This window comes from Cervus elaphus, chromosome 24 (assembly GCF_910594005.1).
Source record: "Cervus elaphus chromosome 24, mCerEla1.1, whole genome shotgun sequence".
Lineage (NCBI taxonomy): Eukaryota > Metazoa > Chordata > Mammalia > Artiodactyla > Cervidae > Cervus > Cervus elaphus.
Genome location: NC_057838.1, coordinates 25,379,681 through 25,405,381, shown reverse-complemented (window position 1 = coordinate 25,405,381; position 25,701 = coordinate 25,379,681). Strand labels below are relative to the sequence as shown.

Sequence of the window (25,701 nt, the reverse complement as noted above, 5' to 3'; positions counted from 1 at the left end):
CATTGTATACATGTTCACGTCTCCTTTATCTATTCATATGCTGATGGACATTTAGGTGGCTTCTGCGTCTTGGCTATTGTGGACAGTGCTGCCATGAACACGGGTGCATGTGTCTTTTTGAATTATAGTTTTGTCTGGGTATGTGCCCAGGAGTGGGGTTGCTGGATCATATGGTAATTCTTCTTTTAGTTTTCTGAGGAACCTCCATACTGTTCTCCATAGTAGCTGCACCAACTTACATTTCTACCAACAGTATAGGAGGGTTTGAGATGGACCTGTTTTCTTCAGGAGCTGAGTAAGGAGATGAAGGCAAGGGACAAGGCCACCAAGGCAGGGGCCTGTTTCCAGGAACTGAAGAAGGTCATGGGGACAAGGAAGTTGTTATTCCAATAGCAGCGGGTGAAGGTGAAACTCTGATTTCCATACAGTCCATTTGTGTTCACCAACTCTGCATTTCAGGCCATTTCTGGCTAAGTGCCTGTGGCTATGCCTGAGTTACTATGGCCGAAGGAAGCTGCTTTCACAATAACTGCAGAAACATTCCTTCTTACTCTCTTCCAAGTCCTGAATTCTGTGCACACCAAATGCCAAACAAATGCTTTCTGGAGCCAGAGATCTGAGGAATGAAAGTCCAGCCAAGAATTTGTACCACAAAAGCTTTATCAGAGCCCAGCAGAGTTGAGCCTCTGACATTGGGAGTGGAAAAGTAAATAATATCAGGAACTTTGAGTTACAATCTAGAATATTGTTGTTAAAGAACATGGGATTATAGGGAGGAAGTATCCAGAATTGACAAATTAGTAACTGTACATCTTGAAGGGTGACAAATTAAAAAGAGCATCAGGACGATTCTTTTTCTATAAGTATATCTGCAGCATCAAGAGAAGTTAAGATTCCTTAAACTCTCTTGGCCATTCTTAAAAGCAGGCCCCCACAGGCAAATATGTGATAACCTATGGCTTTATGGTGCCAGAGACATTATATGAATCATGTATATGAGGCCATCCTAAGGCCACTTCATTATTTCAAAAGTCATGATATAGTCTTACTTAGTCAAGCAATAAATGCTGGAGAGGGTGTGGAGAAAAGGGAACCCTCTTACACTGTTGGTGGGAATGCAAACTAGTACAGCCGCTATGGAAAACAGTGTGGAGATTTCTTAAAAAACTGGAAATAGAACTGCCATATGACCCAGCAATCCCACTTCTGGGCATACACACTGAGGAAACCAGATCTGAAAGAGACACGTGCACCCCAATGTTCATTGCAGCACTGTTTATAATAGCCAGGACATGGAAGCAACCTAGATGCCCATCAGCAGACGAATGGATAAGGAAGCTGTGGTACATATACACCATGGAATATTACTCAGCCGTTAAAAAGAATTCATTTGAACCAGTCCTAATGAGATGGATGAAACTGGAGCCCCTTATACAGAGTGAAGTAAGCCAGAAAGATAAAGAACATTACAGCATACTAACGCATATATATGGAATTTAGAAAGATGGTAACGATAACCCTATATGCAAAACAGAAAAAGAGATACAGAACAGACTATTGAACTCTGTGGGAGAATGTGAGGGTGGGATATTTCAAAAGAACAGCATGTATACTATCTATGGTGAAACAGACCCCCAGCCCAGGTGGGATGCATGAGACAAGTGCTCGGGCCTGGTGCACTGGGAAGACCCAGAGGAATCGGGTGGAGAGGGAGGTGGGAGGGGGAATCGGGATGGGGAATACGTGTAAATCTATGGCTGATTCATATCAATGTGTGACAAAACCCACTGAAATGTTGTGAAGTAATTAGCCTCCAACTAATAAAAAATTAAAAAAAAAATCAACCATTAATTCCAAAGAAATAGCAAAGGATTTATTCTCTCCTGAGATGTGCAAACCTCCGTGGTGAATATGGCATGATCACAATGTGCTGTCCTTTCAAACTGTACAATAAAGCCAATACCAGGCGATCATTCTGAGATCACCTTCACATAGCAGATGTGACAATTCTCCATAGCAAAGGCCAGTGCACAGTGAGGTAGTGAAGACTTTCACTGGATCTTTGAGATACCTATGAGCCTCATGAAGAAAACGACTAGCCTTAAACAAAATTGGGGAAGAAAACTTACTTTCTACTCCTATAAATTCCAAATTGCTTAACACGGCATTCCAAACTAGTGTTGGCCAATAAAAATATAATGTGAGAGATATATATATATGGTTTTATACACACACACACACACGGTCTTCTAGTCATCATAGTTTTAAACAGTAGAAAAGAAACAGATGAACTTAATTTTATTATACATTTCACTTGGGCTCCAAAATCACTGCAGATGGTGACTGCAGCCATGAAATTAAAAGGCGCTTACTCCTTGGAAGGAAAGCTATGACAAACCTAGACAACATATTAAAGAGCAGAGACAAAAACTTTAAAGTTTGGGGAAAAAAATAAAAGGCAGCGATATCACTTTGCTAACAAAGGTCCATATAGTCAAAGCTATGATTTTTCCAGTAGTCATGTACGGATGTGAGGGCTGGACCATAAAGTAGGCTGAGTGCCGAAGAACCAATGCTTTTGAACTGTGGTGCTGGAGAGAACTCTTGAGAGTCCCTTGGACAGCAAGGAGATCAAACCAGACAATCCTGAAGGAAATTAATCCTGGATATTCATTGGAAGGACTGATGCTGAAGCTCCAATACTTTGGCTACCTGATGCAAAGAGCTGACTTATTGGCAAAGACCCTGATGCTAGGAAAGATCAAAAGCAAAAGGAGGAGGGGGTGGCAGAGGATGACATGGTTGGATAATGTCACTGACTCAGTGGACCTGAGTTTGAGCAAACTCCAACAGATAGTGAAGGATAGGGAAGCCTGGCGTGCTGCAGTCCATGGGGTCTCAAAGAGTCGGACACGACTTAGTGACTGAATAACAACAATACATTTTACTTAAAATGTAATTTTAGATTCATTTCAATGTGTTTTCAATATAAAATTATTAATGAGACAGTTTACATTCTTTTTCAAACTATAGCTTTGAAATCCAGAGTGTATTTCACATCTAGACTACACTTAATGCTTGGATAAGCCATATTTGACGTGCTCAGTGGCACCTATGGCTAATGACTAATGTGATGTCCCAGCTACACTTCCCCATATCCTGACTCAAGCCCTACTGGGTTCCCCTCCCTGGGGATGTTACCCCAGGTTCTAGGAAGCACAGGTGCCAGGTTTCTAAGACAGCCCAAATTTTACCCATTCTGTCCCCGGCACCTGGGTCTCCTTGATTTCAGCACCAAGGCAGTGTGCTGTCCTGGTTCTGGGGTGGCACTATCTAGGTTTGATTCTATCTTTCACTGTGTACAACCTGGGCCAGTTTTTAATTTCTTTTTAGACACTCACTGTCCCCATTTTGGAAATGGGTAGACGGAGTGCTTCTCCCAGAGTTGGCTGGGAGTGAGAAGAGGTCCTGTTCCTGGAACACCACACACTATCCCACGTGGTGAGCAGTGGTGCACGAAGAACTGTTGGCAGCACAGTCGCTTCGCCCACTGCTGCCGACCACGGCTCCTGATTGGAGTGAGGAAACGCCCTTCTTACTGTCCTGTTGGCTTCCCTGGCAAAGGGAATAGGCTCAGATGGCAGAGAACCTGCCTGCAATGTGGGAGCCCTGGGTTCGGTCCCTGGGTCAGGAAGATCCCCTGGAGGAGGGCATGGCAACCCACTCCAGTACTCCTGCCTGGAGAATCCCATGGACAGAGGAGCCTGGCGGGCCACAGTCCATGGGGTCGCAAAGAGTCAGACATGACAGAGTAATACACAGGATGCTCCCTGCTGCCCAGACCTTTTCTCAATCCACTTTAAAAATCCTGTCTGTCTTCCAGGATCACATCAAATGCACCTCTCCTTCAGGAAGTCCTTCCTTTCTCCTGCCTCCCACCTCCAAGATGAAAGTATTCCCATGGGTCTGTTTTCCTCACTCTGCATAGCATCCTAATTATTCATATCAGACTTAGTTCACCTTCTGGACTTTTCCTCAAGGGTTAAGGCACTTACTAATTTTGTGAACCTTTCTCTCCCTCCCCTACCCTTTCATCCCCCTCACATTTCCCCAGGAGGCTCCTGACATTCAGTATATGATTTTGAAGCAAATGAATGAATATCCAATAGCTTTGATTTAATATATGTGACCTTTTCATTATTAAAAGTACCAGTACTAAGTAAAAAGGCGATTTAAAAAATCTGTGCGGTCCCTGATAGCTTTGAGATTGATACGCTTTATCCTACTCACGTCCCACTCCTGAGGTCCCCACACCTGCCCTACACAAGTCTCCAGGACCGCTCCTGCTGTCTCTGAGTTGCTGGGCCTTCCCCGTCAAAAGGGGGCTCAAACAGAGCTGTGTCTGACCTTCCACTCCACCACACAGTGCGCCTGCTTTCGGCTCCATCATTTGGGAGCCCCACCAGGCGACTGGCCAGTCAATCTGATCCAGCAGTGCAGAGGAAGGAACTCCGGCCTTGCAGCACCCCCTCTCTGAGACAGCAGATGCATCACCTGGACAGGTGAATGCCACAGCATTCCTGCAGCATCTCAGGGGCTACACGGGGCGGTGAGGAAATGCAGGACAGATGCACTCTGTGAACACATAGTTATCTCATAAACCACAGGGCCTATGTATTCCAACTGAGTGAAGACGAGGCAATCTGACCTCCAGCTTCAAAGAAGGGCATGACCAGGAGTGTTTGTTAATTCATTCCATAAATTTAAATGTCCAAACTAGGGACCCTGAGAGTGAAGGCATTTTACTTTTTGAAAAAGAAACTTCTTGAAAAATTAAATTCGTGTGATAAAATTTTAATTTGTTTGAATTTTGAATGAAGAAAGATCACTAACCCATTTCATTAAAAGCTCTGTGTTCTTTCTATTTAATAAAATCAGAATTGAACCTTAAAGGGGTTTCTGTATAACAGACTAGAAACACAAAGCATTTCAAATTGAGGGAGATGCTCTGCTTTCCTGCAGTGGGCCTTCCACACCCCCTGGCAGCTTTTAGTTACTTTCTCACAACACTGAGATCTGACTTTTGGGGGATGGACGGTTGCCCTCACACCCTGTCACCAAGGTGCAGAGAGGGTGCAGGCTGTGTCAGCAACTGAGTAACAGAAATCGGTCTCCAAGTGTATTAATCCTCTTCTTAACAGAGGCCAGAGGGGGAGTAATTTACATACTGTGGCTGCTGGGCTGCAGGCACTGAGCCTCTCCAAGAAAGACTAGACGGGAAGTGCCCTGCCACTCACGCTGCCCTCCCCTCCCCTCCCCTCCCTTCCTTCCCCTGGCCTGGCCTGGCCTGAGCCCAGCCGTCCTTGGCAGGTAGAAGCACACTCTCAGTTCAGCAAACCCTGCCAATTAATGGCCAGTCACATTACGGGAAACCATTTCATCAAATCTAACCCCTGCTCCCCCACAGACCAAGTCCATTAGAGCAGCAGCAAATCCTTGGAAGTTATCCAGATGCTAACTAGCTTCTGGCCAGCACATTTTAAATGAGAAATTTTAAACGCTGTGGCTATCTCATAAACATCTCAGTCTGAACACCAGAGTGCCATGCAATTAACACTTATTTTTAAAGCCACTTTGTAAACGTGCCTGACAATATAAAATCACAGAATATAAATTATGCTCCTACTGTAAGTCAGGAGATATTTCCACAGGTGTCTTATACTATATGAGATGGCAGAAGACCAGGAGCCGAGGGGCCAGGCCAGGCTCCACCCACTAACAGTGTGTTCACCCCACAAATCCTTCTACAGCTATAAAGTTAAGGGTGGGGGCATAAAATCAAGGTCCCTTTCAGCTCCCAGAAACTGTATTAGTCAAAGTCATACTAGACTATGCTGCTGTAACAAATAAACCCCAAGGCCTCAGTGACTTATCCCACCAAAAGTTTCTTTCTTTCCAGCACAAAGCCCCCTGCTGGTCATCAGAAACTCCCCCTCATCCAGTGTTTTGGAGGTCAGGCTCCCTCCAGCTAACGATGAGGTAAACAGCGGTAGAAGGACCTTTAAGGTCCACATCTGTGTGACCCCAGAGCATGCTCTGGGTCCACGCTGCACACAGGGACTGCCCTTTGTGTCTGCACCTCCCCAGGCTCCTCTGTGGCCCTGACCAGCAAGGAAGTTGCTGTGGCCAGTGAGTTCCAGATGGCAGACTTAACACTTGGTGGCCTTTCCGCCTTCCCAAGACTTATTTAAAATGACAGCAAGGAAATACAAACGTAATTGATTCATAAGAGTAAACAGAAGAGGAGGAGACCAATCAGCCACCTACAGATTTCAGTGAAGTTCTGAAAGAGGAAGCAGCGAACACCATTTTCTATCATAATGACTATTGATTTTCAACAGTAGTGTCAACCTCTGAATAAAACAAGAAAGGCTCAAATTTATGTTTGCAGAACAGCACCTGGATGGCCTCAACCTTGAATACATAAGAATAAAGGTACCGCGTGGACAGATGTGAGATGAAGAAAGTGGAAGGGGTGGTGGACAGAAGGTAGGAACATCATATGAATACTTGTGCTGCCAGACCAAGGAAGGAGGGTGAACACGCATGGAACGAGACCGAGAGGTTTCTGTGTGCTATTTGAAAGATGACCAATAGAAAACCAAACCACAGATAATAACAAGCAAGAAACCAAAGGGAAAGTACTCTAAGTAAGTAAGCAAAGTCCCCACTATTCAGAGCAGAGAAATGAAAGACTACCTAATATTGATACATCAAGAAACAGCAACATACCCCCATATTTTAAATTTACAGAGGTAAGGCTAGGAGGACTACAGGATTAAGGACAAAACTGATTAAACATGGAGCGGAGGGCTGGTGCCTTTCACCTTAAAGTGTTCTTTACCATTTTGTTTTTTTCCTATTTGCATGAAATCATCTGATGAAAGACAAGGAATCAAATGAATCAAGCATAGTGTGTATTTTCTACACATTTACCTGATTCATCTAGACCCCCAAGCACCTGGAGGAAGGAGCAGGGTCAATATGTCTTTTGTTCTCTGATGTGCTCCATCCATAGCTTTAATACTGTGGTGTGTCCTAGAAATCAACACTGTATTGAAGTTGTACGTAAGTACCCTGTCCTCTATCTGCTGCTGCATGCCCACAGTTCTCAGGCCTGCCCAGTCCTCTGTCTTCCCCCTAACTTGTCCTACTATACATATAGTCTTTAATGGGATTAAATGTTCGATACACCGCATCCTCAGTGCTTCAAGCATATAGTCTCAATGATACGGGACCCACAGAGTCACTTTATATAGGAAGACCTATGACTGTGTATATACGCAGGAGCTGATATACGCACTTGTGGTGTGACTCTGCTCATTAGAGGGTGTGGTGGAGAGTGGGAGACAGGACTCTTCTACTTGCACCGAAGGACGGTTTTGAAAAGGCTTGATCCAATCTATAGAATTCAGAGAATGTGGGGAACAGAACCCTGGCTCTGTCACAATTAACTGTGTTTCTGAGAAAGCTCTGTAATCTGTCTGTGCCTTGGTGCCTTCATGTACATGGGGATCCTCCTTATGGGAACTTCTACGAGGAATCAATAATAATGAAATAATGAGGAATAATAATAAATAATAATGAAAACTGTGCAGTGCACCCAGACTGCTTCCCTTCTTCTAGTTAGCTTTCCATGAACTTATTTCAGTGACCTAACTGTGTTGAACGCTTCAGCCCCTGCCTGCTCTGTCTTACCATCATGTGTTCTGAGGGCATTTAATTCACGCTTTCACCACCTATATATTTACCACACTTTATGTCAATACTGAAGAACAGATCATTAGAAACACTGTGTAACCTCTACACCTGAGACTTACCCTTACAAAAACCTAACCAGAGAAACTAGGTAAATAACAGCTGTCCAGGAGAAAATAAACACAATTCAATTTGAAATCTTATAATAATAAAAATATTCTATTCCGAATCTTATGCTTATTGCCACAAAAATTAAAGAATTCAAAAACGCCTTCTGTAACATAGCTTCCAAGACTCGTCCACGTCTCCTAAATCCAGGCAACGCAGAGAGGCAAGGAAAGGTTTGCCCACTGCTGTGGTTTTGAGTCTGGATTTACTACGAGTGGTTCGAACTTAGGATAGTGCTTGGACTTTGTTCTACCACTGCACTCTCCCCGGCTCCCTCCCTCCCAGCTTCTCTGGAAACATAAAGGCGCATTCCTGAATCAGAAGCTGACATCTGTTGTTGCCTCCGCCCTGCTTGAGGTCACCCCAGAGAGCAGCCCAGCCCCTCCCTCACCTCCTTCAAGACCACAGAGGCCTTCCCTGAGCTGCCCATGCACTAGGGAGCCCCCTGCCCATCCCAGGCCAGTCTCTGCCCCCATTTCCCCACTTCATTCTTTTTCATGGCTCTCATCACCTAATACATACAAGTATATTTTTATTTATTTACGCCCTCTCTCTCTGTCCTCCGTCTAGGGCAGCACTAGACAATTGAAATATAACGTGAGACATGTTTAATTTAAAAATTTCTAGTACCCAAACTAAAAAAGAAGTAAACATAAGCAGGGAAGATTAATTTTACTGTTTCTTCTTTAACCTCATGTATCCAAAAATTGGTGTTTCAAAATGTAGTCAACATCAAAATTATTAAAGAGATAGCTTACATTTTTTGGTACTAAAATTTGGAGATCTGGTGTGTATTTTACAGTGCATGTCAATTCAGACTCACCCCATTATAAGTGCACAAAGCCATATGTGGTCGATGGCTATAGGATGGGTGGTATAGCGCTGAAATATAAACTCCATGGGGTGAAGGCTTGTTTGGCTCACTGTTATGTACCCAACAGCTAGAACAGTGCCTGGAATGTGGAACTTTTTAAGTATAGTTGATTTACAATGTTGTGTTAATTTCTGCTGCATAGCAAAGTGACTCAGTTATACACACACACATCTTCCTTTTTAAGTATTCTTTTCTATTATGGTTTATCATAGTATATTGCATATAATTCTCTGTGCTATACAGTAGGACCTTGTTTATCCATTCCATATACAAGAGTTTACACCTGCTAACCCCAACCTTCCGTCCCACACCATCCCGCCCAACCCCCCTCCCCCCGGGCAATCACAAGTCTGTTCTGTAAGTTTGAGAGTCTGTTTCTGTGTTGTAGATAGGTTCATTTGTCTCATATTTTAGATTCCACATATTAAGTGATATCATATGGTATTTGTCTTTCTGACTTCCTTCACTTAGTATGATAATTTCTAGTTGCATTCACATTGCTGCAAATGGCATTATTTCATTTTTTTATATTACATTATATATATGTACCACATTGTGTTTATCCATTCATCCGTCAATAGACATTTCACTTGTTTGCATATCTTGGCTATTTTGAATAGTATTGCTAGGAACACAGGGGTGCTTGTATCATTTTGGATTGAGTTTTGTCTGGATATATTCCAGGAGTGGGATTGCTGGACATACGCTAATTCTATTCTCAGTTTTCTGAGAATACCACTTTCCACAGTGGCTGGAACAACTTATATTCCCCAATAGTGTAAGAGAGTTCCCTTTCTTCCACATCTTCTCCAGCATTTGTTATCTGTAGACTTTCTAATGATGGTCGTTCTGACCAGTGTGAAGTGATACACACTGTAGTTTTGATTTGCGTTTCTCTAATAATAAGCAATGTTGAGCATCTTTTCAAGTGCCTATTAGCCATTTATATTATTTCTTCAGAGAAATGTCTATTAATGCCTTCTGCTCATTTTTCAATTGAGTTGTTTTTTTTTGTTGTTGTTGTTGTATGAGTTATTTGTATATTTTGGAAATATACACCTGTCAGTCACACCACTTGCAAATATTTTCTCCTATTCTGTAGGTTGTCTTCATTTTGTTTATGGTTTCCTTTGCTGTGGAAAAGCTTGTAAGTTTGATTAGGTCCCATTTGTTTATTTTTGTCTTTATTTCTATTACCTTGGGAGACTGACCTAAGAAAGCATTGGTATGATTTACGTCAGAGAATGTTTTGCCTATGAGCTCTTCTAGGAATTATTATGATACCATATCTTATATTTAAGTCTTTAAGTCATTTTGAGTTTATTTTGTGTACAGTGTGAGGGTATGTTCCAATTTCAGTTTACATGTGGCTACCCAACTTTCCCAACACTACTTGCTGAAGAGACTTTCTTTTCCCCATTGTATATTCTTGCTTCCTTTGTCAAATATTAATTAACCAGAAGTCTGTGGGTTTATTTCTTGGCTCTCTATTCTGTTCCATTGATTCATACGTCTGTTTCTGTGGCACATGATTTTTAAATCAACTAACTATCTAACATATTTCTTATCTTCCATCTAACAAGCATGTATTGAATATATACAATATGGGGAAAAACATGGTAGAAATAAAGTTAATTACACGAGGGTGCTTACAAGAAATGGGGGTTACTCTTCTATAGAAACAGAAAGACTGAGAAACTCCAAGGGCAAAAGAAAACAACCCATGTCAATTTTAAGCAGAGTGGGAAAGGGCATGGTTCAAACTGAAATGGGATGCCACTCTGGAGAAGTAGAGAGGATCATAGAGAAAGTTACTGCAATGACTGGGATGAAAGATGCTGAGGAGGCAGAAATAACAAGGTCTGGCCCTAGCCCGTGTGAGAACCAAGTCAGGGAGGAATTATAAAGACAGGTTTTGAGCTCAATGGCCAAGGAAGGAGACAGTACCATGACAAACCTGGGAAATCCCGAGGGATAACAGGTTTGTGGGCATCTCCCTGGCAGGCCAGTATTTAAGATTTCACCTTCTAATGCAGGGCATACAAGTTTGATCCCTGGTTGGGGAACTAAGATCCCACATGCCTTGCAGCCAAAAAAAAAAAAAGAAACCCAAAACATAAAACAGAAACAATATTGTAACAAATTCAATAAAGACTTAAAAAAAAATGGTCCACACTAAAACAAAAAAAAAAAGAAACATTAAAAAAATTCAAACATAAAAACAGGTTTATGGAGGACAGGAGCTCATGAGGACTTGCCATCAGGTTCTAACACACAAACCCCAGCACTGACCACATTTCCATCACTCCTTCTTCTTCCAAATTTAGGCAGCAACAGTACTTCCAAGAACATCCCATGAGAAAATATCAACTGCAGAGGAGCCACAAGCCCTCCTCTCTGGGTCTCAGTTTTCCCTTCTATAAAATGAGGGGGCAAGGTTGAGCCAGGTATTCTCATCCCAGCCTGCTGATCACTCTCCTTGAACCAGGTCTTCAGAGCTCTCTTTCTTTGCCAGAGTAGCCAAGAGCTCTAACAGAAGAGTTTACAGCTACGAGTTTAATTCTCCCATTTATATAACACTTGGGTTATTCTTCAAGAGTACCTGGACAAGAAAATAAAAGCCAGGAGCAAGCTCAGAGCAGCGACTGTCATCACAAACTCCATCCATTCTACAGCTAACAATGTACCAGGGGAGCAGCCAAACAACAACATTGACTGCCAGTGAGAATAGTCACATTTCTGAGCTGACATCGTGATGCCCAGCAGTGAGGCTAGTCCGCCTGACTACAGAGGGAAGGACATTCTTCTTACATGTGTTTACGTGACATAAACACTTTGAACACAGGGCTGACAGCAAGGACCATCAGGAAGCCTGTTTCACTTGTCCACACGTGGTTCAGTGTACCCAGGTGCAAAATAGGAGCATCTCACCTGAGACGCTCCTCCTCTTTTTTTCGGAGATTGAAGTCTCGCTGGACCACCTGGAGGACATGCTCCGTTTCATCGTCGGTCAGACCAGACAGGTCCAGCTTCCTCCCCATGATTTAACACCAAACACAGACGGTGGGACAAGACCTGAGAAATCAAAGGAGAGACCACAAATTGAGGGCAAGAAAAAAGTTCTCCACGGATAATATCAACCAATGTTGTTATTAAATAGAATTAAACACAGTGTTTATATAAGGTGGTTTCCTGCTCTGCTCTCATACTCAGCAAATATTTAGAGACAACTTCAGCAAGGCTGCAGAGAAAAAGAGAAGGTAACTGATCATCAATACTTATTTATCCCTGTTCTTAAATTAGAAAAAAAATGATAAATTATTCTTTTCAATAAAATGAGGTGTACATGAGATCTGCTGTAAATTTCTGTAAAACGCCAAAAAACGATATCCAAAACTTCTCAAGTTCTGTGATTTGAAGTCTCAAATTGTAAATATCACACATAATTGCAAGATAAAAAAAATCATACTTAAAAAAATATCCTATACACCTCCTGAAGTTTTTATCACATGACTGAAATACAAACTAGAAATTGATAAACTCTCTTCTGCAAAAAAAAAAGTAAAATAATACTTTTAGATATTTTCTTAGCACCAGAAAGTATATTTCAAAGAAACACCTCCCCAGAGGTGCATACCTAAAAATTATGGGAAACTACATTAAAAAAAAAATTTTAGTGAATGGTTGCACCCAGTGGTAAAATTAAATAATTCCAGAAAAGTGCCCAGAATTGAAGGGCATCACAAACATAAATGCAAACATTCTCCACAAAAATATCTGTGGAACCAATGCAGCAAGATTTCAAAAGCATTATTACATGCCATAACCAAGTGAGTTTTATCTAAGCAATGTAAGGTGGTTCAGCATTCAAAAATCAGAGTAACCCACTACATAAGTAGAATAAAAGGGAAAAATCATCTGATTATTTCAAGAGATGCAGAAGAAGCATTTGACAAACTTCAGTGCCCATTCATGATAGAAACCCTCTGAAAACTAAGACTAGAGAATATTTCCTCCATCATACAAAAGGCATTAAAAAAATAAAAACAACAAAAACCTACAATTAGCATCAAATTCAGTGATGAAAGACTGACTGTTTCCCCCTAAGATCAGGAAACAGGCAAGAATGACCACTCTTACCACCTCTGCTCAATACTGAATGTCTTTATTATAAAGCTACATTAGTCAAGACTGAGTGGTATTGGCATGCACGTAGGTGTAATGGCTGGCTAGTAACAGAGCATCACAGATGAGGTGGCTTAGATAACAGAAATGTATTTTCTCCCAGTTTTGAAGGCTAGAAGTCTGAGATCAGGATGTTGGCAGAGTTGACTTCTCCTGCAGTCCGTCTCCATGATTTACAGATGGTCATTTTCTGCCTGTATCTTCCCATGGAGTTCCCCCTGTGCACACCTATGTCTTAATTTTTCCTTCTTATAAGGATTACCAATTGCATTGGATTAGGGTCCACTCTAATACCATCATTTTAACTTAACTGCCACTTTAAATATTCTATCTCCAAATACAGTAAAAATCTGAGGTGCTCAGGTTAGGACTCCAACACATGAATTTGTCTCAGCCTGTAACTCTTCACCCTTTGCACCCCCCCACCCCCAGATAGCACATCCTTCTCACATATACATTTCAATCACTTCATCCCAACAGCCACAAAAGTCTTAACCTATTCCAGCATCAACTCGAAGTCCAAAATCTCATCTCATTATCATCTACCTTAGGTATAGGTGATTCATCCCAAGGCAAAAATCCTTCCCCCTTGTGAACCTGTGGAAGCAAACAAGTTATCTGCTATCAGAGTAGTGTAGTGGGGCAGGCATTGGAGAGACATTGCATTCTGGCGGGGAGGGGTTGGAAAGGAGAAAGAAGGCTTAGGTCTCAAGCAAGTCTGAAAGCAGGGCAAATTCCATTAGGTTTTTTTTATTAAGTTATACTTGACATACTATACTATGTTAGCTTCAGCTGTACCACACAGTGATTCGATATTTTTATACATTATGAAATAATCACCGCAACAAGTCCAGTTACCATCCAAAGTTGTTACAATATTATTGACTATATTCCCCATGTGTACTTTTTTCATGCATAATCTACTATTTGTTTATTTTTAATATTTTTATCCCTATGTGTACTTTACATTCCCGTGACTTCTTTATTTTATAATTGGAGGTTTGCACCTCATAATTCCCTTCGCCGATTTCATCTGCTCCCTCCACCCCCTCTCCTTCAGCAACCACCAGTTTGTTCTCTGTATCTACGAGTCTCCTTGTTTCGTTTGTCTAAGGCTCAAGGATAACTCTCTTTGGCTCCGTGCTCTATCCCCCAGTCCAGCAGGGCGGCGGTCTCGCCCCCGTGGCCCTGGGTGTAGCCACAGCAGCGGGGCCCACTCTCAGGAGCTGAGGAGGGACAGTGCCCTCCCCAGGCCATGTGACAGAGACACCCCCGCAGACGTCTGTTTTGTCTTCAGGATCATTCTTCCCTTTTCCTGACAGATAATGCATGTTGGTAGCCAAACATCTCTGCTGGCCCATCCTATAGCCTCTCAGAAGTCCAGCAGCCTTCCCTCAGTTATCCTGTCTCTATTTAGTTTAAGCTGGCAGTGTCTCTGTCGATGTAAATTCTCCAAAACTTTGTCAGCTTCCCAGGCAGTTCTCAGGGGGCCAAGCCATCAGACAAGAGGATCCTCTACTGATCTGTCCTGGGTAACAGCGTCCCTGTTTCCAATTTCTGCTGCAACGGTTGACTGGATCTGTGAGCCACAGTCTAATCTCATAAGCAAACGGTTGTCCAGTCACACCCTGATTGCTCTCTCTACACAGACTTTCTCATTTTTGCAGTATGAGTAGACTGAGAATTTTCCAAATCTGCAAGTTCTGGATCCTTTTGTGGAACAATTCTGTCTTCTTTACCTCTCTCCTCTCACGTCTCATTATAGCAGCAAGCATAAGCCAGTCTTTAATACTTATTTTAGAATTCTCAGGTAACTATCCAAGTCCATAGTCACTGACAAATTCTACTTTACATAAAACACTGGAACACAATTAGACCAAATTCTCTGCCACTTTATAAATAAGAATGCCTTTCCTTCAGTTTCCAATTACATATTTCTCATTACTTTCTGAAACCTCAGCAGACACCTCTAACATTCATATTTCTATCAACTTTTTGTTCATGATGATATGTGTGTTCTCTAATATAAGAGAAGCTTTCTCTCCATCTCTCCTCTTTTCTTCCCAAGTCCTCACTATAATCACCTTTAACATTCATATTTCTACTAACAGTCTCCTAAGGGAAACCTAGACTTTTTCTAACATACAGCTCAAAACTCTTCCACGCTCTACCCTTACCCAGTTCTGAAGTCACTTCCACATTTTTATACAGAAGAAGAAACAGACATGGCAAATACACATATCCAAAGATGCTAATTTCACTGGTAGTTATAGAATTGCAGTTAAAACCATATTTAATATACACCAAAACTGTCTTTATCCAGTGTTACCAGGAGGTGGGACAATTTTGATATAGTGAGTACAAACTAGTACAGTCTCTTTGTAACACAAGTAGGCCTCATTTTCAAAATTGAAGATGCATGTACCTCAGCATTTCTGTAGGTATATTTCTCAGACATCATCTTGCAAATATGCACCAACAGACGGGAATTGGGTTGAATCATATGAAATAAATGGGGACCTATAAAAACTCCTATTTCACATAGCTCATCCTAAGAGAAGAACATTAGTAACAGTAACATTCAAAAGAGCAAAAAATATAAATAAGTAAAACCTGTAAACCATCTCAAACAACCATAAACAGGAAGAAGGACAAACAAATAGTGTATGCTTGTTTCATGCCAGTGGAATACTCCACTGCAGTGAAAAAGAACATCCTAAAGGTATATTCCACATGCATGAATCTCTAATAAAACATGCTATTGAGACAGACAAGCCACATGTATATGCATGTACAGCATGCAAACTGTATGACTCATTTTTATATAAAGTTCAAAAGCACAGAAAACCAAGAATACATATATTTAAGAATGAATGTGATAAAACAATACAGAACAAAAAGGGCCCTCTGTGAAGGAGAGAGATCTGGCTGGGTATAATCACATATGGGTGGGAAGAGAGCCTGGAGCACCTGCTGGTCTGAGGAAGTGAATCAGGAATAAGACCCCACCCCTGGGCTGCTCAAGATGGGAGGCTTCGTAGCTGCCATCTTCTAGTCTCCCGATGAGCAGGAAGAAAATGCAGACTGACTTCTCCCTTTAAAACACCTCATTAAAGGTGATAACGGCACTTTGAAGTTTCCCAGAAGGTGATATGCCTGCCCCCTTCACTTCACTGGCTTTTGGGTTCTGAGAATTCAAAGTGAGATTCTAAGATGCCCAGTTTGGAGGAGACAGAAGTGGCAAATTTGATCGTATCAAATCTAAGTGATCAGGACTCAAGAGGCATAAATGGTTTCTGTAGAGAAATAAAGCAGCTGTAAATGGATAAGACAGAGAATAATGAGAAACCCTTTGGGGGAAATAGTAAAAGCGTCTTCCCTTTTTTACAGTAAACACAATTAGATTTCCTGCATCATAGGAGAAAGGACATCAGTAGGGCTAGAAAAGCCTCAGTGTCCATGAGTCAGAGGTCACACAGGTTTGACTCTTTCATTTACAGATGGGAGAGTGTAAGCCCAGAGGGAAACGATTTCCCAGACACAAAACTGGTTCAGATGCTCTGACTTTCAGACTTGGTGCTCCCACTTCTGGATTTCTCTGGTTTATACTCAAATAAGAAGGTAGCAGAGAGAATACATTTTAAAATTTAGTAATGAGAAAATTAATAAACTTCAAGATTTAATTACACCACCATTTCCCTAACAAGTGTTTCTCGGGTCACTGTTCCTGTTCTGAGTGTTCTGAGAAAGGAGAGCTCAGAGATGAAATAAACTAGAGAGGAATGCCTCACACTGTATTGCCCTCTTGGGGATGCACAGGCATATAAGCTTATCAGAGCCTCTAAGAAGTCTGTCACTAAAGAGCCAGTCTGCATTTAACTCTGTGTTTGTCAAATGCATGTGTCTGCAGATACCTGTTTCTTTAATAACAACTGCCTCTTCACATCCAAAGAAATGACTATTTGAGAACTATTGCCGTTAAGTCCATCCCATGATGACAAGCTACAGTAGCTACTGTAATATAATTACTGAGTTGATTTAGCTGAGGTTTTTAAAATGCAATTATCATAGGAAGCTACAGAGTTATCTGAGATTTAGAAGAAGCTGATGACTTAAAAAGGAAAGCAGATGGATACAACTTTACACATAGAAAACCAAAATAAAGGTAGAATTGTTTATACTGTTCTTGAATAGAACTAGAGGGAGGATATAGATGATTCTATAGGAAACTAGGTAGCACAAACCTTGCAAATGAAAAAAAAAAACAAAAAAAAAAACCAGACATTCCAAGAATATGAAATACACACACAATGGGAAGTTCTTCATGATGGGTCAGGGTTTACACAAGTGACATTCTAGAAAGGAACCTAAAACAGATGCATAAAGGACAAATGCATTAATGGAACCTTTACAAATCCACTGTGTGTGTGTGTGTGTGTGTGTGTGTGTGATGCGTCTGATACACAGAAAGAGGTAAAGAGATTAACTTGGAATATCCAAAGTCCTAAAGACAATAAAGGGCAAATAAATACTGCTGGGGCTTCCCTCTTTGACCATAACTAGATCTTGATTAGAGATGAAGAGAAATTTCTTACTTCTACAAAGGAATCAAAATGTTAGGGCTGTCCCATTTAAGATTCTTGTTATCAGGTGGTTAAAAAAAAAAAAAAAAAAGAACTTGGCCTGGGAAGGAAAGGAAGAAAAGCACAAGTGGTCTGAGATGTACTTGCATTGCAACTTCTTTGGAGTAAGTGGTGCTTGGGCTGTAGAACTCACTTTCATTCTTCCACCTTCAAGGGTGTTGTCCCTGCCACGAATAGCCCCGTCTCCAAGACTCATTCTTTACCTGTACACAGCAAAGGCCCAGAGAAGACATGGTCATGCCAACAAGGCATAGTTGATTGGACCAGGGGTGTTACATCTCTCTCCTGGGAATGATATTAACAGGAGGAAGAGAAAGGAATAGAAAAATAGCGAATAAATTATGGCGGATAACTTTCCAAATTCGATGAAAAGTGTTGTTAGTCTTCTCATTCAAGAAGCTCCACAAACTCTTCGTTGTTGTTTAGTTCCTAAGTCATGTCAGACTCTTTTGCAACCCCATGAACTATAGCCTGCCAGGCTCCTCTGTCTGTGGGATTTCTCAGGCAAGAATACTGGAGTAGGTTGCCGTTTCCTTCTCTAGGGGTCTTCCCGGCCCAGGGGTCAAACCAGTGTCTCCTGCAGTGCAGGCGGATTCTTTACCACTGAGCCACCTGGGAAACTCCAAGTTCCACGTAGGAAAAAGTCAAAGAATGCACATCTAGACACATCATAGTCAACCAATCAGAAGTCAAATAAAATACAGAATCTTGATGGTAACAAGAGAAAAATGATTCATCACACACAAAGGATCTTTAGTAAGATCAACTGCTGACTTCTTATCAGGAATCATTGAGGTCAAAAGGCAGAGAGATGATATATTCAAAGAACTGAAAGAAAAGGATTATTATCCAAGAATTCTATATCCAGAAAAGTATCCTTCAAAAATTAAGGATAAATTAAGACAAGACATTCCAGATAAGCGAAAATGCAGAGATTTTACCATCAGCTGACCTGCTTTACAAGAAATACTAAAGGAAGTCTATTCAGCAAAGACTGACAGAATTAAAAAAAAGAAATGGACAATTCAGCAATAATAGAGATTTTGATATCAACCTCCAGTAATAGAGCAATTAGCAAAACATCAGCAAGGATATAGAAAAGTTAACCCATATTATAATTTACGTAGCTTTTACAGACATCTACAGAACACTCTACATGACAGCAGAACATACACTCTAAAGTACACATGGAATATTCTGCAGATAGACCATACATTAGGCTATAAAATAAATCTTAATACATTTAAAGGAATTGAATAATATAAAATATATCTCTAATTACAAGGGAAGGAAATTAGAAATTAATAACAAAGACATTTGGTATATTCACATGTATATGGAAATTAATGTACTGTAAATAACCAAAGGGTCAAGAGAAATAAGAAAATATCTAGAGATAAATAAAAATGAAAACACACATACCAAAATTTATGGAATGCAGCTAAAGTAGTGCTTAAAGGTAAATTTATAGATATAAACGCCTTTATTAAAAAGGAACCATGACAAATCTATAACCTCGTCTTCTACCTTAAAAGATTAAAAAAAAAAAAAGAAAAGCAAACTGAACCAAAGTAAGCAGAAGGAAGTCAATAATAAAGAGAGGAAACCAATGGAATAGAAAAACAATACAGAGAAAATAAAATCCAAAGTCAGTTCTTTGAAAAGATCAACAAAATTGACAAATCTTTGGCAAGACTGATCAAGAAAAAAAAACATAAGATTCAAATTACTAAAACCAAGAATGAAAGAGAGCCATCAATACTGACCTTACAAAAACAAGAAGGGTTATAAAGGAATACTTAACAGTTGTATGCCAGAAAATTAGATAACCTAGATGAAATGAAAAAAAAAAAAAAATCCTAGACAGCTCACCAAAACTGACTCAAGAAGAAATAGAAATTATATATAGATCTATAACTAGTAAAGATATTGAATTAATGATAAAAGCTTCCACAAAGAAAATCAAACATTAAAAAAAGAAAAATTAACACCAACCCTTCACCCAAAAGTAGAATAGGAGGAAATACTTAATCCATTTTAAGAAACCAGTATTATCCTGATATGAAAAGCAAACAAGGATATCACAATAAACCTATAACCCCAAATCCCTTATGAATACAGATGAAAAAATCCTCAACAACATATTAGCAAACCAAATCCAGCAACATACAAAAAAGGATTAGGTACACCATAACAAAGAAGGATTTATGGCATGAATGCAAGGTTGGTTGAACATGTGAAACTCAATCAGTGTAATGTAGCATGTTAATAGAATATAAAGGGCAAAGATCCCAGAATCTTCTTAATAAACACAGAAAAGTGTTTGATAATATCCAATACACTTTCTGATATAGTAATAGAAGGGAGCTTTCTTTTTAAATTAAGTTTTATTGGAAAATAGATGAGTTACAATGTTGTGCTAGTTTCTGCTGTGGAGCAAGGTGAATCAGTTATACATATACCTGTATCCATTCTTCTTTAGATTCTTTTCCTATACAGGTCATTATAGAGCGCTGAGTAGAGTTCCCTGTGATACATGGCATGTTCTTATTAATTATCTATTTTATGTACAGTAGTGTGTATATGTAAATCCCAATCTCCCAATTTATTCCTCCATCCCTTTCCCCCTTGGTAACCATATGTATGTTTTCTCTATCTGTGACTCTATTTCTGTTCTGTAAATAAGCTCATTTGCTCCATTATTCTAGATTCCACATATAACCTACATCATATGGTATTTGGCTCTCCCTGTCTGACTTACTTCACTCAGTATGACAGTCTCTAGGTTCATGCATGTTGCTGCAAATGGCGTTATTTCATTCTTCTTTATAGGTGAGTAATATTCCATTGCATATATGTACCACACCTTCTCTATTCACTCCTCCATCGACGGACATTTAGGTTGCTTCTATGTCCTGACTATTGGAAACAATGCCGCAGTGACCATTGGGGTACATGTATCTTTTTGAATTATGGTTTTCTCTAGATATATGCCTAGGAATGGGATTGCTGGGTCATATGGTAGTTCTGTGTTTAGTTTTCTAGGGAACCTCCATATGTCCTTCATAGTGTCTGCACCAGCTTATATTCCCACCAACTGTATAGGAGGGTTCCCTTTTCTCTGCATCCTCTTCAGTGTTGATTGTTCACAGATTTTTAGACGATGGCTGTTCTGACTGGTGTGAGGTAATACATTGTAGTTGTGATGTGCATTTCTTTAATAATTAGTGATGTTGAGCATCCTTCCCTGTGCTTTGTAGCCATCTGCATGTCTTTGGAGAAATGTCTATGTAGATCTTCCACCCCTTTTTTTGATTGGATTTTTTTTTTATATTGAACTGCATGAGCTGTCAGTATATTTTGGAGATTAATCTCTTGCCAGTTGCTTCATAGAAGGGAACTTTCTTGGATTAAGGCTGTCTACAAAAAACTCACAGCCAACATCATACTTAATGTGAACGAATAGATGCTTTCCCGTCAAATGTCATGAATACAAGATTGTCACTCTTACCACTTCTCTTCAGTATAGTACTAGAGGTTCTAGCCAGGTCAATTAGGCAAGAAAAAGGATTAAAAAGCATCTAAATTAGGAAGTAAATTGGGACCATATCTATTTAGAGAAAACATAGTCCCATATAGAAAATTCAAAGGAATACACATACACAAAACCAATTAAAACCAAAAAACTGAGATCAGCAAACTTGTAAGATACAAGATCAATATACACAAATCAACACATCTTTTCTTTTTTTTTTTTCTTTTTATTAGTTGGAGGCTAATTACTTTACAATATTGTAGTGGTTTTTGACAAATCAACATGTATCTTTTCAAATTACGGTTTTCTCCAGATATATTCCCAGGAATGGGATTGCCGGATCATGTGGTAGTTCTGTGTTTAGTTTTCTAAGGAACCTTCATACTGTTCTACATAGTGTCTGTACCAGTTTACTTTCCCACCAGCAGTGTAAGAGGGAACCCATGACTTCCTGTAGCCTGAATGCCATCACTCTGAGACTGCCAGGCACCAGCTCCTATAAGCCCAACAAGCTCCATCTGAACCATTGACCCTCCTGACACCTCATGGAGGCTCCAAGTTCATGCTATTTTAGGCAAAACTTCCTTCCCCATCAAACAGAATTGACACTATAATTTTATTTCTGGCAAATGAGAGCAGTTCTAGAAGTTGAAAATTAGTGGGAGGTTGGAAGATCTCATTATCCCCCTCCATTTGAGATTTGATGGTGTTTTCTACCTATTGGATCTTGATGGAAACTTCTTCAGAAGTAAGTATGGTAAAAGTGGGGGAGCTACTTCGATAGCCTCTGCTAGCAGCAGGTATGGGGAGATGTTTCAGATGGTGTTAGATGGACACGCACATACCTACCCATCTGCTGAGCACAGAGTGGATGGAGTTAGCAGGAGAGAAGGGGGTAGGGGACATAAAATGGAAGTCTAAATCAGCAGTTCTCAACTGAGTACCCTATATTGCCTCCCAGGAGATCATTAGCAAGGTCTGGGGAGATTTTTAGTTGTTTCTAGTGGGAGTACGCTACTGGCATCTACTGGGTAGCAGCCAGGTGTTGCTACTAAACACCCAGTGATCCACAGGACAGCTCTTGGCAACAAAGAATTATCTATTCCAAAATGTCAGTAATGCCAAGGTTGAGAAAACCTGATCTAAACTGAAAGCTGCCCAGCTGCCAGACTCTTACTGTGTGCTTCCCCGTAGCCCCAGGAATGCTCCACGGAGTTCACGGGGGACTTCACTATTGCCCGCACACTGAAATTACACCACTGGTTCTCAGGCTTCGAGCTCAGACTGAAACTAAATCACCGCCTCTCCTGGGTCTCCAGCTCTCTTTCTTTGGATTTGTGAGCCTATATAATCATGTGATCCAATTTCTTATAATAAATATTTTTATTTGATACCTATGTACACACACACACATATAGACACACATATCCTATTGGTTCTGTTTTTCTGGAAACTCTGGCGAATGTGGACACATATACACATTACATGTTATTGGCAAATAAAATGACCTGGTTTATATACCTTGACTGCATTTTTCTGTCCTCATCTGCAATGACCAAACTAACAGGTCTGTAGAAGAGCTCAGTGCGTTTCTCTGCCATCTTGAGTTAGAGCAGTGCCTACAGTCCCCTCCTTTTGTTTCCTGAGCCTTTGGTCACAGTGGCAGCCCTGTGATGCCTCTCTTGCCTTTTGGACTTTTTCCTCTGTTTGCTTCCCATCCTTTGGGTGTTTTCACGTTGATCCCCTGCACAGAGGACAGCTAATGAACACTCAATAAAAATACACAGCTCTTCAGCTCCCTAAGAATTTCCTCTTCAGTTTCAACTAGATAATGATGCTCTCTGCTTCCTCTGTTATATAAAATCTGGTAGATTTCTTCTGACTGTAATAAAAGTGTGTCAAGATAGGAGTTGGCAACTGGCTGCATTTCAAACTTGACCACATAAGACTATGAAAAAACGGACATTAAAGCTTCACTAATTCAGACTTCATCAATTCCAAATTTGTGATCACACCGTAGGCTAAAATGTACTATTCTCAAAACAAAGGGATTAAGACAAAATAATAGTAGGTGAGAAAAGGAGAATACTTACCTTCTAAAGAGAGCAAACTATTACCAGGTACTTACTTAGAAGTATCAATGTATATCTAAACAGCACAATTACAGTGAGAGCAAATAACAGCTGCAGAGCCTGGGTCTGTAGTTTGCAAACCTCCGAGGGCAACATTGGAACTTAGTCTCAGGACCTGGGTTGAGCACTGTGTACACCTTCATTGAGTAGAGGCTGGGACAACTAGAGATAAAGGACAATCAGGCATAAAGTGGTGAGGGCTACCACAGGAATGAGCCGGGAGCCACTGCCCCTGGACTGGGGAAAAGAGAGAAGGCAGGAACCAGAGATGGAGCAACTTCCTGGTGTTGGTCTTGCCTGGGCCGGGGCCAGGACGGCAAGGGTTGGTCGGTATCCAGGCTGACGGAGGAGGACAGGCAGAGACTTCCCTTGGTGACACGCATGCATTGGTTCAGCATGTCTGCTGCAGGGTTGCAGAGGGCATCTGTGAAGCCATGTTAAAGAGCGCCAACTTCTCCTGAGGGCCCTGGGAGTCACTGCAGAGTCCTAAATAAGTGAGCAAGCTGAGATCCAACATTTGGGCTCAACAGTAAAGAATCTGTCTTCAAGGCAGGAGACCCAGTTCGATCCCTGGACCAGGAAGATCACCTGGAGGAAGGCATGGCAACCCACTCCAGTACTCTTGCATGGAGAATCCCATGGAAGAGAGGAGTCTGGTGGGCTACAGTCCACAGGGTCACATGGAGTTGGACACGACTGAACTGACTTAGTAGCAGCAGCAGGGTCACTTAGGTAGCGATGGGAAGCTGGGGTGGACACGGACAGGCACAGAGGCAGGCAGCTGCAGCCACTGTAGTGGTCTAGGTGGGAGCTCGAAGTTGAGAAGAAAACAGAGACGATGACTCAAAGCTGCCTATTTACTCCCAAGTTAAACTTTTTCCTCTTGGAAAATATTCAGGCAGGTCAAAGTTCAACTCCCAGTGGGCAGCTCCTTCCCGCTCCCTCCTTCCCAAGATGGCATCTGGCAGGAGGGGCAGGCTTTACTGCTCTTGGCAATAAAGACCAGTACACACAGCCTTTCTAGGCTGGGCCCTGCCATGGGGGTTCATCGGGCATCTGGACTATAACTATCTAAAGGGAGACCGGTCTTCTCTGTCCTTTGTCACAAGTGGCGTGCTCGGTGGTTACTCATGAGTTGATGGCCTTGGTTTGTTGATTGATCTGTTGTTGTTCAGTTGTTAAGTCATGTCTGACTCTTTGTGACCCCATGAACTGCAGCACACCAGGCTTCCCTGTCTTTCACTGTCTCCCAGAATTTGCTCAAACTCATGTCCATTGAGTTGGTCATGCTATCTAACCATTTCATCCTCTGTCGCCCCCTTCTCCTGCCCTTAATCTTTCCCAGCATCAGGGTCTTTACCTCTTTCTATCAGGAGGCCAAAGTATTGGAGCTTCAGCAGCAATCTTTCCAATGAATATTTAGGGTTGATTTCCTTTAGGACTGACTGGTTTGATCTCCTTACAGTCCAAAGAGTCTTCTCCAGCACAATTTGAAAGCATCACTTCTTCGGCGTTCAGCCTTTTTTGTGGTCCAACTCTTACATCCATATGTGACTACTGGAAAAAACCATAGCTTTGACTATAAGGACCTTTGTTGGCAAAGTAATGTCGCCGCTTATAAATATACTGTCTAGGTTTGTCATAGCTTTTCTTCCAAGGAGCGTCTTTTAATTTTGTGGCTGCATTCACCATTCGCAGTGATTTTGGAGCCCAAGAAAATAAAATCTGCCACTGTATCCACTTTTCCCCATCTATTTGCCATGAAGCGATGGGACCAGAAGCCATGATCTTAGTTGACTTAAAACTCAACATTCAGATTGATCTGAGAGCAGCCTATCAAAAAGAACCCTTGCCAAATCTCACCAGGTCCTGCCACAAGTGGTGCTAGTAAGTGCCAGCTGTTTTGTGCCAGATTAAGATTATCCAAAATGCCTACGTGTCTAAAACTCAATAAAGGACTTTGAAACTCAGAGATATAGTCTATACATGAATGAACAATGGCCTCAATATGTGAAAGGAAGACAAAGAAATGGAGATAGCATCTTAAAGAATTTGGATTTTGAAGATGACATGTGGAAATATATGTGTATGCTGCTCTCAGCCATTTACTAAGTAAACTATTATCATCCAGTTTCAAGAGGGGCCCAGAGCAAGAGACGGCTCTGTCGCAAGGCCAGGCAGTACTGCCAGAGGCTGTCTCTTGGTTTATGCAGGACCCAACAGACCCAATGGCATCAAAGCGCCTACAGCAAACAGAGATGCCATCCAGGGCTTCAGGGAAGCTCTAGGAGGAGCACCACAAAGGCTTTCAAGGGTGTCAGAGCAGAGTGCCACCCTCCTCCACAAGTAACAGGTCCCCATTTGAGAATTAGCTCCTGCAGGCTACCGGGCCCTGCTATTGAATGC

At 41.3% G+C, this 25,701-nt stretch overlaps 1 protein-coding gene across 4 annotated transcripts in view; it reads right to left on the bottom strand.

Moving 5' to 3' along the window:
* The window catches only part of LOC122683080 (myosin VIIA and Rab interacting protein), a 217,512-nt gene that overhangs the window by 176,461 nt on the left and 15,350 nt on the right, over positions 1-25,701 (bottom strand). For 3 of the 4 annotated variants that reach the window (XM_043886620.1, XM_043886623.1, XM_043886621.1), the window contains exon 2: positions 11,732-11,875. In XM_043886620.1, the coding sequence (XP_043742555.1) occupies positions 11,732-11,841 (110 nt within the window). In that variant the 5' untranslated portion in view covers positions 11,842-11,875. Of the gene's footprint in view, positions 1-11,731; positions 11,876-15,410; positions 15,430-25,701 lie in introns of those variants that run through there. The other variant, XM_043886624.1, reaches the window with a different exon arrangement.